Source organism: Chrysemys picta, chromosome 17, assembly GCF_011386835.1.
Source record: "Chrysemys picta bellii isolate R12L10 chromosome 17, ASM1138683v2, whole genome shotgun sequence".
In the NCBI taxonomy this organism is placed as follows: domain Eukaryota; kingdom Metazoa; phylum Chordata; order Testudines; family Emydidae; genus Chrysemys; species Chrysemys picta.
This window is the reverse complement of record NC_088807.1, coordinates 23,520,050-23,532,504: the sequence shown is the minus strand read 5'-3', so window position 1 is coordinate 23,532,504 and position 12,455 is coordinate 23,520,050. Positions and strand designations below refer to the sequence as shown.

The 12,455-nt window shown below is 68.4% G+C and overlaps 2 protein-coding genes across 6 annotated transcripts; one reads left to right on the top strand and one right to left on the bottom strand.

The window, feature by feature from the left end:
- Positions 1-483: 483 nt before the first annotated feature.
- Positions 484-7,067, bottom strand: FLT3LG (fms related receptor tyrosine kinase 3 ligand). 5 transcript variants are annotated; one of them, XM_065571076.1, is made up of 9 exons: positions 6,926-7,066; positions 5,036-5,145; positions 4,400-4,501; positions 4,251-4,304; positions 3,996-4,139; positions 3,628-3,778; positions 1,511-1,701; positions 1,346-1,419; positions 968-1,103 (listed from the first exon to the last, which is right to left on the bottom strand). In XM_065571076.1, the coding sequence occupies exons 2-8, from the start codon at positions 5,087-5,089 to the stop codon at positions 1,387-1,389; spliced, it is 729 nt and encodes a 242-aa protein (XP_065427148.1). In that variant the 5' UTR covers positions 5,090-5,145; positions 6,926-7,066; the 3' UTR covers positions 968-1,103; positions 1,346-1,386. The 5 variants fall into 5 exon arrangements, with proteins under 5 accessions (XP_065427146.1, XP_065427145.1, XP_065427147.1 ...); XM_065571074.1 differs by lacking the exon at positions 1,346-1,419 and having other exon boundaries at positions 484-1,103; positions 1,511-1,698; positions 6,926-7,067; XM_065571073.1 differs by lacking the exon at positions 1,346-1,419 and having other exon boundaries at positions 484-1,103; positions 6,926-7,064.
- A 279-nt stretch (positions 7,068-7,346) lies between these two features.
- LOC101950859 (galactoside alpha-(1,2)-fucosyltransferase 2-like) lies at positions 7,347-10,834 on the top strand. The gene has a single exon (XM_065571080.1). The coding sequence runs from the start codon at positions 9,663-9,665 to the stop codon at positions 10,692-10,694; it is 1,032 nt and encodes a 343-aa protein (XP_065427152.1). The 5' UTR covers positions 7,347-9,662; the 3' UTR covers positions 10,695-10,834.
- Positions 10,835-12,455: the final 1,621 nt, after the last annotated feature.

Genomic DNA, 12,455 nt, shown 5'->3' with positions numbered 1-12,455 from the left:
TTGATGGGACTTGCCCCAGTGCCGGATCCCTGTATAATCCCAGAGGGGCTGTCTGGGGGACCCACAGGCCCGGTGCTCTCCCCGGGCCTGGCCCAGCCCCAGGGGGGTCCCTGCAGCCCCCTCGGGGTCGCTTTCTCAGTGGGGTGAGCCCCTTGGCTTCCTGCCCCCTAGGACCCACCCTTGCCTGCAGCCCCCTCCCCTGGGTCAGGCTGGGTGCCCCCCGCAGTGAATGCCCCAGGATGGGCCCTGGAGGCAGGCAGACCCCCCCCCCCCGAGGGAACCAGGCCTCCCAGCTCCAGGCTCGGGAGTGACTTGGCCAGTGGGGGGAGCACAAGGGGGTTGTTGGGGGGTCTGGGCGCAGCGGCAGTGGGCAGGGCCATTGTCTTCTGGGCCCCTCCCTGGGCATGGGGGGGGCTCATAGGTCACACCTGGGTCTGTGCCTCCCACTCAACCACGCAGCACATGGGGAAACTGAGGCAGACACAATATTCATACAAAATATTATGAATAATTCCCACTTGGCCACAGTGCTCCTCCCCTGGCGTCAGGGCGGGAACTCAGGCATCCGGGTCCCACCCGGGCAAAGGGTCCTTGTATAACCAGCCCCCCACGCTCCACCCCAGAGGAGCTGCATCTTGGCACAAAGGCAAATCCATTGGTTTCCAGTGACATTTCGGGGCCTGTTGTGGGGGGGGGGAGGTCTTTCGCCTATTCCTGGTGGGCCATCTGTCCCCGCAGACCCCGGTCCCCGCTCCAGCCCTGGAGGCGGCTCGACGAAACACGGCTTAATACAAAGGAAAAATCCATCTCCGGCTTCCCCGGTGCTGCAGATACAAGGTCCAGACAGCGGGGGCCGTGGGGCTGGGTTGGCGCTGCACAGCGCCTCCTGGGGGCAGATGCCGGCCCCGCGGCCTGTGGGGAGCCGGCCTCCGGGCTCAGCTCTGCAGTCCGTTGAGAGGCGCGGCCGATTCCACCCTCTGCTTGGCTGGTGGCAGTGGCGTGTGAAAAGCAGCGTCCGGCTCCGGCGGCCCCGGCCTGCACCAGTGCTGGCCGCCCGCATCGCAGAATCCAGAGCAGCGGGACCGACCGTGACTCCGGGGGTCCTGGGAGGAGATGGGGAAAAGGGGAGAGAGTAGAGAGAAACGGAACCCAGGAGTCCTGGCTCCAGGCTCACCCCCGCTCTAACCACTAGACCCCACTCTCCTCCCAGAGACAGGGAGAGAACCCAGGAGTCCTGGCTCCCAGCCCCCCCTGCTCTGACCACTAGACCCCACTGCCCTTCCCGAGACTGTCCCCCGGAAAAGGGCCCACACCCCACATGTGTTGGGGGGAGGGGGGTTTATACCTGAGCCATCTCTTTCCTATCCGCTCCTGCACCCTGCTTGTTCAGGTGTCCGACCGCTCGGACTCCTGGGTCCCCTGGGGGGAGAGAGGGAAGAAGCGGCTGCAGGAGTCCCGGGATCTGCCCTCCCTCCCACCCGCCAGGAGCCTCGTCCCTTCCGCCCCCTACCTGGCCACGGAGCCTCCTCTGACGCTGCCACACGAAGGCCAGAGACCCCAGGATGGGCACCAGAAGAAGCAGCACCGGCAGGTGGTTCTGGTGCAAGGAGCCGGCCCCGGATGCCTGGGTCCCCGGCTGCTTCTGGCTGGAGAAGCCGGGCTGCGGGAGCCCGAGCGGCGCGGGCAGCAGAGCCGGGGCTGCTGGGGGGACACGGAGAATGTGGGGAGAGAAGGGAGGGGTGATTCCCCGCTGAAAGGGGGGCTGTGTGGGGGGCAGGATGGAGCGGGGTATTGGAGGTTGAGGGCAGTGAAGGGGATGAGGGAAGGGGGGGTTGGAGGAGGTGCCAGATTGGCAGCGAAGATAGGTCCGGGGGGGGGGAGGGGGGCTGTACCTGGATGGCAGTGGATGCGAGGCCAACCGGGGTGTGTGTGTGTGCAGTAGGGGGGCTTGATAGGGGTGTGGGGGGGATGCCAGAGGGTTGGTGGGGCCGGGGGAGCCAGGGGCCACCAGTGGGTACCTGGCTGGCAACAACTGCAGGTGCAGTGGCTAGGGGAGCAGGAGGGGTTGGGGGAGCGGGCCATGGACAGGGGTCGGGAGGACCGGGGGGGATCTCAGGGGGGACTCAGGGGGTACCTGGCTGGCAGCGGACGGGACGACCAGGGGGGTCTCAGGGGGGTACCAGGCTGGCAGCGCTCGGGGCTCGGGAGGACCAGGGGGGGTCTCAGGAGGGTTCGGGGGGTACCTGGCTGGCAGCGGACGGGAGGTCCGGGGGGGGGGGGTCCTCAGGGAGGGCTCAGGGGGTACCTGGCTGGCAGCGGATGGGGGTTGGGAGGACCGGGGGGGTCTCAGAGGGGTACCTGGCTGGCAGTGGACGGGAGGACCAGGGGGGTCTTAGGGGGAGTTCGGGGGGGTAACCTGGCTGGCAGCGGACAGGGGTCGGGAGGACCGGGGGGGGGTCTCAGGTGGGGTTCGGGGGGGTACCTGGCTGGCAGTGGACGGGGGTCGGGAGGACCGGGGGGGTCTCAGGAGGGTTCGGGGGGTACCTGGCTGGCAGCAGATGGGAGAACCGGGGGGTCTCAGGGGGTTCGGGGGGTATCTGGCTGGCAGCGGACGGGAGGTCCGGGGGGGTCCTCAGGGAGGGCTCGGGGGCTACCTGGCTGGCAGCAGACGAGGGTCGGGAGGACCGGGGGGGGTCTCAGGGGGAGTTCGGGGGGGTAACCTGGCTGGCAGCGGACAGGGGTCTCAAGGACCGGGGGAGTCTCAGGAGGGGTGCCTGGCTGGCAGCGGACAGGGGTCGGGAGGATCGGGGGGGGGGGGGGTCTCAGGTGGGGTTCGGGGGGGTACCTGGCTGGCAGTGGACGGGGGTCGGGAGGACCGGGGGGGTCTCAGGAGGGTTCGGGGGGTACCTGGCTGGCAGCAGATGGGAGAACCAGGGGGGATCTCAGGGGGTTCGGGGGGGTACCTGGCTGGCAGTGGATGGGGGTCGGGAGGACCGGGGGGGTCTCAGGAGGGTTCGGGGGGTACCTGGCTGGCAGCAGATGGGAGAACCGGGGGGGGGGTCTCAGGGGGTTCGGGGGGGTATCTGGGTGGCAGCGGACGGGAGGTCCGGGGGGGGTCCTCAGGGAGGGCTCGGGGGTACCTGGCTGGCAGCGGACAGGGGTCACGAGGACCGGGGGGGTCTCAGGGGGGTACCTGGCTGGCAGCGGACGGGGGTCGCGAGGACCGGGGGTGTCTCAGGGGGGTACCTGGCTGGCAGCGGACAGGGGTCGCGAGGACCGGGGGAGTCTCAGGGGGGTACCTGGCTGGCAGCGGACAGGGGTCGCGAGGACCGGGGGGGTCTCAGGGGGGTACCTGGCTGGCAGCGGACGGGGGTCGCGAGGACCGGGGGGGGTCTCAGGGGGGTACCTGGCTGGCAGCGGACGGGGGTCGCGAGGACCGGGGGGGGTCTCAGGGGGGTACCTGGCTGGCAGCGGACGGGAGTCGCGAGGACCGGGGGGGGGAGTCTCAGGGGGGTACCTGGCTGGCAGCGGACGGGGGTCGCGAGGACCGGGGGGGGGGTCTCAGGGGGGGTACCTGGCTGGCAGCGGACAGGGGTCGCGAGGACCGGGGGGGTCTCAGGGGGGTACCTGGCTGGCAGCGGACAGAGGTGCAGTTAGTGAAGTTGACCGGCCCCGCCTGACGCAGCATTTTGCTACTCAGTGCCACCAGGTGGCCGTTCAGGGCGCTCAGCATCCGCGACACGTTGGTGCGTTCCCGCCCCACGCAGCCCACGGCGTCCTGGGGGGCAGAGGTGGGGGGGCAGGTGTCATTGCACTGGGGGGGAGGAGTCCCTGGAGCCCGACCCCCACCACCACCACACACCTAGAGGGGACAGGCCCCGGGCCCCATTCCCCGCCCCCCTGAGCCAGCCAGTCCCCGCCCTGAGGGTGGATGGGAGCCGGCGCCCCCTAGAGGGGACATGACCCCTCCCATACCCCCCCCCGCTGGCGCTTACGGTGATGGCGCATTCCTTGACGAATTGGACCTGCTTGGTCACATTTGCCACGAAGGGCTGCAGGGCCGTGCCCGCGACGCCCCCCATGTGCCCCAGCTCCGCCGCCAGGAAATGGATCCGCCACAGCTCGGCACACCAGGCGTCCTGGGGAGAAACGTGGGGGGGGGGGGGGGCGTTAGAGGGACTATGGGGGGAGGAGTCTTGGCTGATGGGGGAGGGGGCTCTGGATATCGGGGGGACCCCCCTTTCTCTTACCGGTTCCAGGTTTGACGGCATCGAGACGGGATAATCGTGGAGCAGATGTTGGGTCTGAAGGAGAGAAGAAGGGGGGGTGAGTTGGGGGCGGGGCTGTGCTTGGGGGGGTGATGGGGGGCTCCTGGGGGCCCAACGGGGGCATCGCTCACCAGCTCGTCGATGGCCATGGAGAACGTCGTGCTCAGTGGATGGAACGAGAAGACGCAGCCGCGGCCCGGGGGGACCAGGACCAGCAGCAGTAAGAGGGGGACCTGGGGGGGGGCAGATGTGAGTCAAGGACTCCCCCAGGCCCTTCCCTGCAAGTTCAGATCCCTCCCAGGCAGCGCCCCCCCCCCCGGCATTCCCCAACCCCCCCCAGCCAGCCCATCCCCCCCCCACCCCCCTAGCCAGCCCATCCCCCCCAGGCCCTTCCCTGCAAGCTCAGATCCCTCCCAGCCAGCCCCCCCGTCATTCCCCAACCCCCCCCCAGCCAGCCCAGCTCCCCCCACCCCCCCAGCCAGCCCAGCCCCATCACCCCCTCCCCTCTCCCCGAGTCAGCCCATCCCCCCCAGGCCCTTCCCCGCAACCTCAGATCCCTCCCAGCCAGCCCCCCCGGCATTCCCCAACGCCCCCCCAAGCAGCCCCAATCCCCCCCAAGTCCCCCCTGCAGCCCATGCCCCCAGCCTCCCCCCAAGGCTGTTCCCTGCCAGCCAAGATCTCCCCGCAGCCCCTGGCTAACCCCAACTCCCCTCAACCAAACCAACCCTGATCTACCTCAACCCAGACCCCCCCTTCCCCCCACTCACCACGGAGGCTCCGGGTGGGGGTGGGGCGTCGGGGGGCGCATGGCGCCAATTCATCTCCTCACTGGGGGGTGGGCGGCAGGCATGCTGGAGGGGGGCACTCGGTGTGGGAGCTGAGGGGGTCCACGAAAGGGCAGGTGTGAGACCTGGGCTGGCAGCGAGCTGCGGTCGGGAGTGAGGGGCACCGGCAGGGCTGGGGGAGCAGGGCTGGGCTGGCAGGGGCTGTGGGTCGGGAGTGAGGGGCACCGGCAGAGCTGGGGGGTTCAGGGCTGGGCTGGCAGCGAGCTGCGGTCGGGAGTGAGGGGCACCGGCAGGGCTGGGGGGAGCAGGGCTGGGCTGGCAGGGGCTGTGGGTCGGGAGTGAGGGGCAGTGGCAGGGCTGGGGGGAGCAGGGCTGGGCTGGCAGGGGCTGCGGGTCGGGAGTGAGGGGCACTGGCAGGGCTGGGGGGGGACAGGACTGGGCTAGGAGGGGCTGCGGGTCGGGAGTGAGGGGCACCAGGAGAGCAGGGGGAGGGACAGGGCTGCAGGTCGGGAGTGAGGGGCACCGGCAGGGCTGGGAGGGGGGGCAGGACTGGCCAGGGGCTGCGGGTCGGGAGTGAGTAGGGTGAGCAGACAGCAAGTGTGAAAAATCAGGACGGGGCGGGGGGAAATAGGAGCTTTTATAAGAAAAAGACCCAAAAATTGGGACTGTCCCTAGAAAATCAGGACATCTGGTCCCCCTAGGAGTGAGGGGCACCGGCAGGGCTGGGGGGGGCAGAGTTGGGCGGGCAGGGGGCTGCGGGTCGGGAGTGAGGGGCACCGGCAGGGCTGGGGGGGGGGGGGGGACAGGGCCAGCGATTGGCGCAGGATCGGAGCCAGCTCCCCACCCCTGTCGCACCCAGAATAGTTACCGTAACGGGAACCACGTGCATCACCCAGACCAGAGCCCCCCCCCGTTGTCTGTGCAGTGGGGCGCTCCCCCTCCCTGCCCCCCCCGCCGTCCGTGCCCTGGGGGCTGCTCCCCCCCCCCGCTGTCTGTGTCCTGGGGGGCTGCTCCCCCTCCGCTCCCCGCTGTCTGTGTCTTGGGGGGGCTGCTCCCCCTCCCCACCCCCCTCGGTCTGTGCCGCCCCCCCTCACCTCTCCGGGGATCGTGCGGGGGTGCCCGGCTCAGACCCCCCAAAACGCAGCCGCGGCCCCCAACCCCCCGGACTGACCCGCCGCTCACAGCTACTCGGATGGGATCGAAAGTGAAAGTGTCGGAAACCATGTGGGGGGGGGGGCGGCGCGGGGGGAGGGGCCGGGGCGGCGAGGAGCATCCGAGGTGAGGGGCGCTGGGCGGCGGGGGAAGGAGCGGGAGGGGGGTGAGAAGCTGCTGGGGGGGCCCCAAGCTGCTGTGAGCCCCTCCCCCCGCACCACGCCCTGGCCACCGCCCGGCCAATCTCAGCAAATATTGACTCGCCACCCGCAGCCCAACGCCCAGCGACACGGTCCTGGGAGGGTGCGGCTCGCCCCCGCCCTGCCGCCCCCCCCACCCCCCTCTGCGCCCCCCCCCGCGCCTCACCCCGGCCCTGCAGCCCCCCCCGCGCCTCACCCCGGCCCTACAACCCCCCCACCCCCCTCTGCGCCTCGCCCCCGCCCTACAGCCCCCCCACCCCCCTCTGCGCCCCCCCGACCCCCCTCTGCGCCCCCCCCGCGCCTCACCCCGGCCCTGCAGCCCCCCCCGCCCTACAACCCCCCCACCCCCCTCTGCGCCTCGCCCCCACCCTGCCCCCCCGTGCGCCTCCCCCCCGCCCTGCAGCCCTCCCCCCCGCGCCTCATTCCCGACCTGCCCCCCCCCCCCGTGCGCCTCACCCCCGCCCTGCAGCCCTCCCCCCCGCGCCTCATTCCCGACCTGCCCCCCCCCCGTGCGCCTCACCCCCGCCCTGCAGCCCCTGCCAGCCCCGCCCAGACACAGGTCCCGCGGCGCTGCGGGGTCCTGTCCTGGGCCGGGTCCCCGGGGTGGGGCCGACACCCGGCCATGGGGCTCTGCGGGCAGCCGGAGCCGCGTCAGACGGGGGGGGGGGCACTGAGAACCAGGCAGCTCCATTCATCGGGTCAGGACCCCCGCCCAGGTCCCTATAGCCCCGCCCCCTGCTGCCCCCCCCCCCGCCGAGGCCTGTCACCTCTCCCCCCTGTAGACCAGCGCCCCCCACCCCTCCCCCCCCAGCTGAGCCCCCCCCGCAGCCCAGCACCCCCAGCTGAGCCCCCCGCCCCCCCCGCAGCCCAGCGCTCCCTGCCAAACCCCCCACTCCCCGCAGCCCAGCGCCCCCACTGAGCCCCCGCCCCTCCCCTGCAGCTCCCCCAACGGCCCAGCGCCCTGTACTGACCCCCATCCCGCTCCCCACAGCCCAGCGCCCCCTGCTGGCCCCCTGCCCCAGTCCCTGCAGCCCAGTGCCCCCCTGGGGCCAGCCCTGCCAGCTGTGCTAGCGAGTCTGGCGCTCTGGGCCTGGGGCCCGAAGCCCACGCGTGAAGCGGCGCGAGCCCAGAGAGTGGTTTGAGCATTGGCCTGCTAAACCCAGGGTTGTGAGTTCAATCCTGGAGGGGGCCACTTAGGGATTTGGGGCCAAAATGTGTCTGGGGATTGGTCCTGCTTTGAGCAGGGGGTGGGACTAGAACCTCCTGAGGTCCCTTCCAGCCCTGATAGTCTATGATTCCATCCTGATGTATCTTCTGGTCCCTCCTTTGCGGCCAGACGCGTCCCAGCTGCGCTCGTCCGAGAGAGGCCAATGGCTGCAGCCGGCGCGCCGGAGCCGGTGGAGGAAGCCAGCTGTAGACAGGAAACGCGTCAGCCGGGCGTTCCCACGTGTGCGACTCAGGGGCTGAATGTCGGGGGGCCCGGAGCTGCCAGGAGCCTGTGGGGACGCGGGACGCCCCCCTGTCTGCGCTGAGCGGGGCTGCGAAAAGCATCAAGAAACACCCCCCCGGGCGAATGGGGTGAGTAATGCCTCCCCTACCGGCGGTGACACTTCCTCACGTCGAGCTCCGGCCCGGGCGCTGGCTCAGGAAGCTGTGGCAGGATGTCACCCCTGCAGAGCAGCTCGCTCGCACGGCAGCGGGCGACCTGACCCGGGGAACAGAGACGGGGGCGGGGGGAGGATGGGGACGGGGCCCCGAGAGCTGGGGGAGGAGGGTTGGAGCCCGGCAGCTTTGAAGGGGAATCGCCTCATTGCCAGAGCCGGGGTGAGAACCCAGGAGTCCTGGCTCCCAGCCCCCCCTGCTCTGAGTGCTGTGGGACCGGGGCGTGGGGTGCTGACACTGGCCTGGCTCGACTTCCCCAAACCGTCCGTCCGGGGGTGGCGACAGGCCTGGTGCAGCTGGGCCCAGAGACCCAGGGCTGGGACCTCGGCCGCAGGCCCCGGGGAGAGGGCAGGGGGGCGTCACCCCAGCTCGGCCCCCAGATCCCTTCGGACCCCAGACTCCCTCGGCCTGGCCCAACCCGGCTTCGCTCCTGTCCTGCCTGTCGGCTCGGAAACCTCCCACCCTGCGCCGCACTCCTCCGCTGGGGACTACTTCCTCCCTCCTCTTCTGCCTCCATTTCCCCCTCCCTGCGTCCCCTCCCCCATTTCCTCCTCCCCTCCCCTCCATTTCTACCATCCCGGCATCCCCTTCCCTCCTTCCATCCCCTCCACCCACCCGTCTATTCCCCCAACCCCACATCTCTCACTGCCCCCCCCAGTCTGATACCCCGTGTCCCAGACTGTGGGGGAGACAGGGCCCCGCACCCCTCACTTCCTGCGATTCACCGGGACTTGCAGCCGGCCAGTAACACAGAAGGTTTATTAGCCGACAGGAACACAGTCCAAACCAGAGCTTGTGGGTACAGACAACAGGACCCCCCCAGTCAGGTCCATCTTGGGGGGTAGGGAGCCCAGACCCCGGTTCTGGTCCTCCCCCCATTTCCTCAGCCGGCTCCAAACTCAAACCCCTTCCCGCTGCCTCCCTCAGCCTCCCACTCCAGCCGAAGGTGTCACCTGGCCCCAGCCCCCCCGCCCCCCGAGATCCCAGCACCAATGGAAAACTCCCCCACAACATCCCCAGGTCAAGACACCGCTCCCTGCTTCGGCCCGTCCGTCCCACCCCGTGGGAGCACCAGGACTCCTGGGTTCTCTCCCTGGCTCTGGGAGGGGAGTGGGGTCCAGTGGTTAGAGCAGGGGGCTGGGAGCCAGGACACCTGGGTTCTCTCTCAGCAGGGGGGGCTGCTGATCAGGCTGGAGGGGCACCAGCCGAGCTGGCGGGGGGGTGGGGGTGGAAACACTGTTGCTCTGACTGTTCTCGCCTGCCCCTGGGCTGGGTTGTAGCTGAAGGGGCCGATCCGGGATCAAGCAGTGGCTCTGCTCCCCCCAACAACACGCGTCCTGCTGGAGCTGGGGTCACCGGCCCCTCGGCTGGCGTGGGGGCGGGGCAGCTCAGGGGCGGGGCTCTGCTGGCAGCCGGAGGCCTTTTGGGAACAGAGGTACCTGGGCCAGGAAGAGCCCCTCCCCCTTCTCCTCTAACCACCCGCCTATCCACCCCCCCCCCTTTCCTCCCTCCCCTGTTCCCCCACACACACTTTCCCTTCTATTCACCCCCCTCCCCCAGGCTGGGATCTCCTTCCCTCATCATCGCTGGGAGCCATGACTGCCCCGGGCTCCTGGGTCCCCTTCCGGACGCTCCTCAAGGTGACCGTCTGCCTGCTGGCCATCATGACCTTCTCCTTCCTCATCCACGTAAGCAGCCGGTTCCCCTCCACAAAGCAGAGGCTCCCCTCCATGAATGTAATGGAGGGGTCCCCGTCCCTCCCCACGGAGCAGGGCATGTGGACCGTGAACTCCGCCGGGCGCCTGGGGAACCAGATGGGGGAATACGCCACCCTCTACGCCCTGGCCAAGATGAACGGGCGCCAGGCCTACATCCTCCCCGAGATGCACTGGCAGCTGGCGCCGCTCTTCCGCATCACCCTGCCCGTGATCCCCGGCGACATGGTCCAGAGCGTCCCATGGAAGGACTATGAGCTCCACGACTGGATGTCGGAGGAGTACGGGCACATCGAGGGGAAATACGTCCGGCTGATGGGCTACCCCTGCTCCTGGACCTTCTACCACCACCTCCGGCAGGAGATCCTCCAGGAATTCTCCTTCCACGACCACGTCAAGAAGGAGGCCAACCAGTACCTGGCCGGGCTGCGTGGGCAGCGCCGGAATGTGACCTACGTGGGCGTCCACGTCCGGAGGGGGGATTACATCCAGGAGATGGCCAAGCACTGGAAGGGGGTGCTGGCGGACAAGGCCTACCTGGAGAAGGCCATGGGCTACTTCCGGGCCAAGTACCAGGAGCCGGTCTTCGTGGTGACCAGCAACGGGATGGAGTGGTGCCGGGAGAACATCAACGCCTCGCGGGGGGATGTGTATTTCTCAGGGGACGGGAAAGAGTCGTCGCCGGGGAGGGACTTTGCTCTCTTGGTCCATTGCAACCACACAATCATGACCATCGGGACCTTCGGCATCTGGGCCGGTTACCTGGCTGGGGGGGAGACCATCTACTTGGCCAACTACACCCTCCCCGACTCCCCCTTCCTCAAGATCTTCAAACCTGCAGCCGCCTTCCTGCCCCAGTGGATCGGGATCAACGCCGATCTCTCCCCACTGCGCAGTGGGACATCTGGCTAGAGGAGCTCAGCCGGTGGCCACAGGCTGCCATTGGGATCCACTCACCAGGACCTGGCTGGTCGGCCGAGGAGTGGGCACCTGGGACCCCCGGCTGGTGCGGGCTGCGCTGGGGAGATCGGGGGCGATTGGAGCTGGGCTGGCGGGATTCAGAGCCCCACACGGAGCAGCCAATAACCTACATCGGACAACTTCTCATAGGAGTGTCCTGAGTGATGGGACCGTCTCCATCTGTTGAATGGTTAGAGCGGAGGGGCGTGGGGCTGGGAGCCAGGACTCCTGGGTTCGAGTCCAGCTCCGGGAGGTGAGTGGGGTCTGTGACGAGTCGCCTCCCCCACTGCGGGGTGCCACGTGATGTACTGGGGTACCACTGAGCCCGCCTGTTCCACCAGCCTGGGCTCCCTCACCCTGTCCTGCTAAGCCAGGCCCTCAAGCCTCCTCCAGCCCACGCAGGTAGGGACACGCCCAGCCGCAGAAAGACAGACACGGAGATCAGCTCTGCGTGGGAAGCCTTCAGCTAGGGAATAGCCCAGCACCCCAGTGCTCACCCCCTCTGGGGTGCAAACCCCAAATTGTGTTGCACAGAGACCTGCACAGCGCAAGCTCCGGAAATCCGCCCCCTCCCGCAATGGGGAGGAAGATCCGCACAGCGTTTCGCCCCCCAGTTACAAATTCCACAAATTGGTTTTAGAGACAACAAAAACAAGTTTATTAGCTGCAAAAGACAGATTCTGATGTGGCAAATTGCCAGCACTACTCTGATGGGTCCCACGGTTTCTCTTCTTGCGGGTTGGTTCAGGGCGTCGTTTCTCGCCCCTGATCTGGGGTATTAACTGTCCTACTAGTATCCCAGAGAAGGGGAGTTTGAAGAGGGAGGGACCCGGCCCCGCCCCCTACTCCAGGTCCCAGCCCAGGGGCCCTAGGGATAGCGGCAAACACCTGAGCCAGCGATTCCTTCCCTTGCGCTCCTTCCCTCTCCAGTCCTTCAGTATGGGGGGCTTCCTGCCCTCTCTCTGCTTGGGCAAGGTTTCTCCCAATCCCTTCTGCCTGTGGAGTCCCTCGGCTCTGCACAAGCCGGGTTTCCCTTTACCTAGAGTCTTGGTCTTCTGGCCCCACCACAGCATTTCTCCAAAGTCTCCTCTGCTTCCCTCCAAACTGCTCTCCTCCAAACTGCTCTCTGCTCCAGCGCCAAACCCCTCCGCTTCAACTCCTCCGAACTGCTCTCTGCTCCAACGCCAAACCCCTCCGCTTCAACTCCTCCAAACTGCTCTCTGCTCCAACGCCAAACCCCTCCGCTTCAACTCCTCCAAACTGCTCTCTGCTCCAGCGCCAAACCCCTCCGCTTCAACGCCTCCGAACTGCTCTCTGCGCCACCGCCAAACCCCTCCGCTTCAACGCCTCCAAACTGCTCTCTGCTCCAGCGCCAAACCCCTCTGCTTCAACTCCTCCAAACTGCTCTCTGCTCCAGCGCCAAACCCCTCCGCTTCAACGCCTCCGAAATACTCTCTGCTCCAGCGCCAAACCCCTTTGCTTCAACGCCTCCAAACTGCTCTCTGCTCCAGCGCCAAACCCCTCCGCTTCAACTCCTCCGAACTGCTCTCTGCTCCAGCCCCAAACCCCTCCGCTTCAACCCCTCCGAACTGCTCTCTGCGCCACCGCCAAACCCCTCCGCTTCAACGCCTCCAAACTGCTCTCTGCTCCAGCGCCAAACCCCTCCGCTTCAACTCCTCCGAACTGCTCTCTGCTCCAGCGCCAAACCCCTCC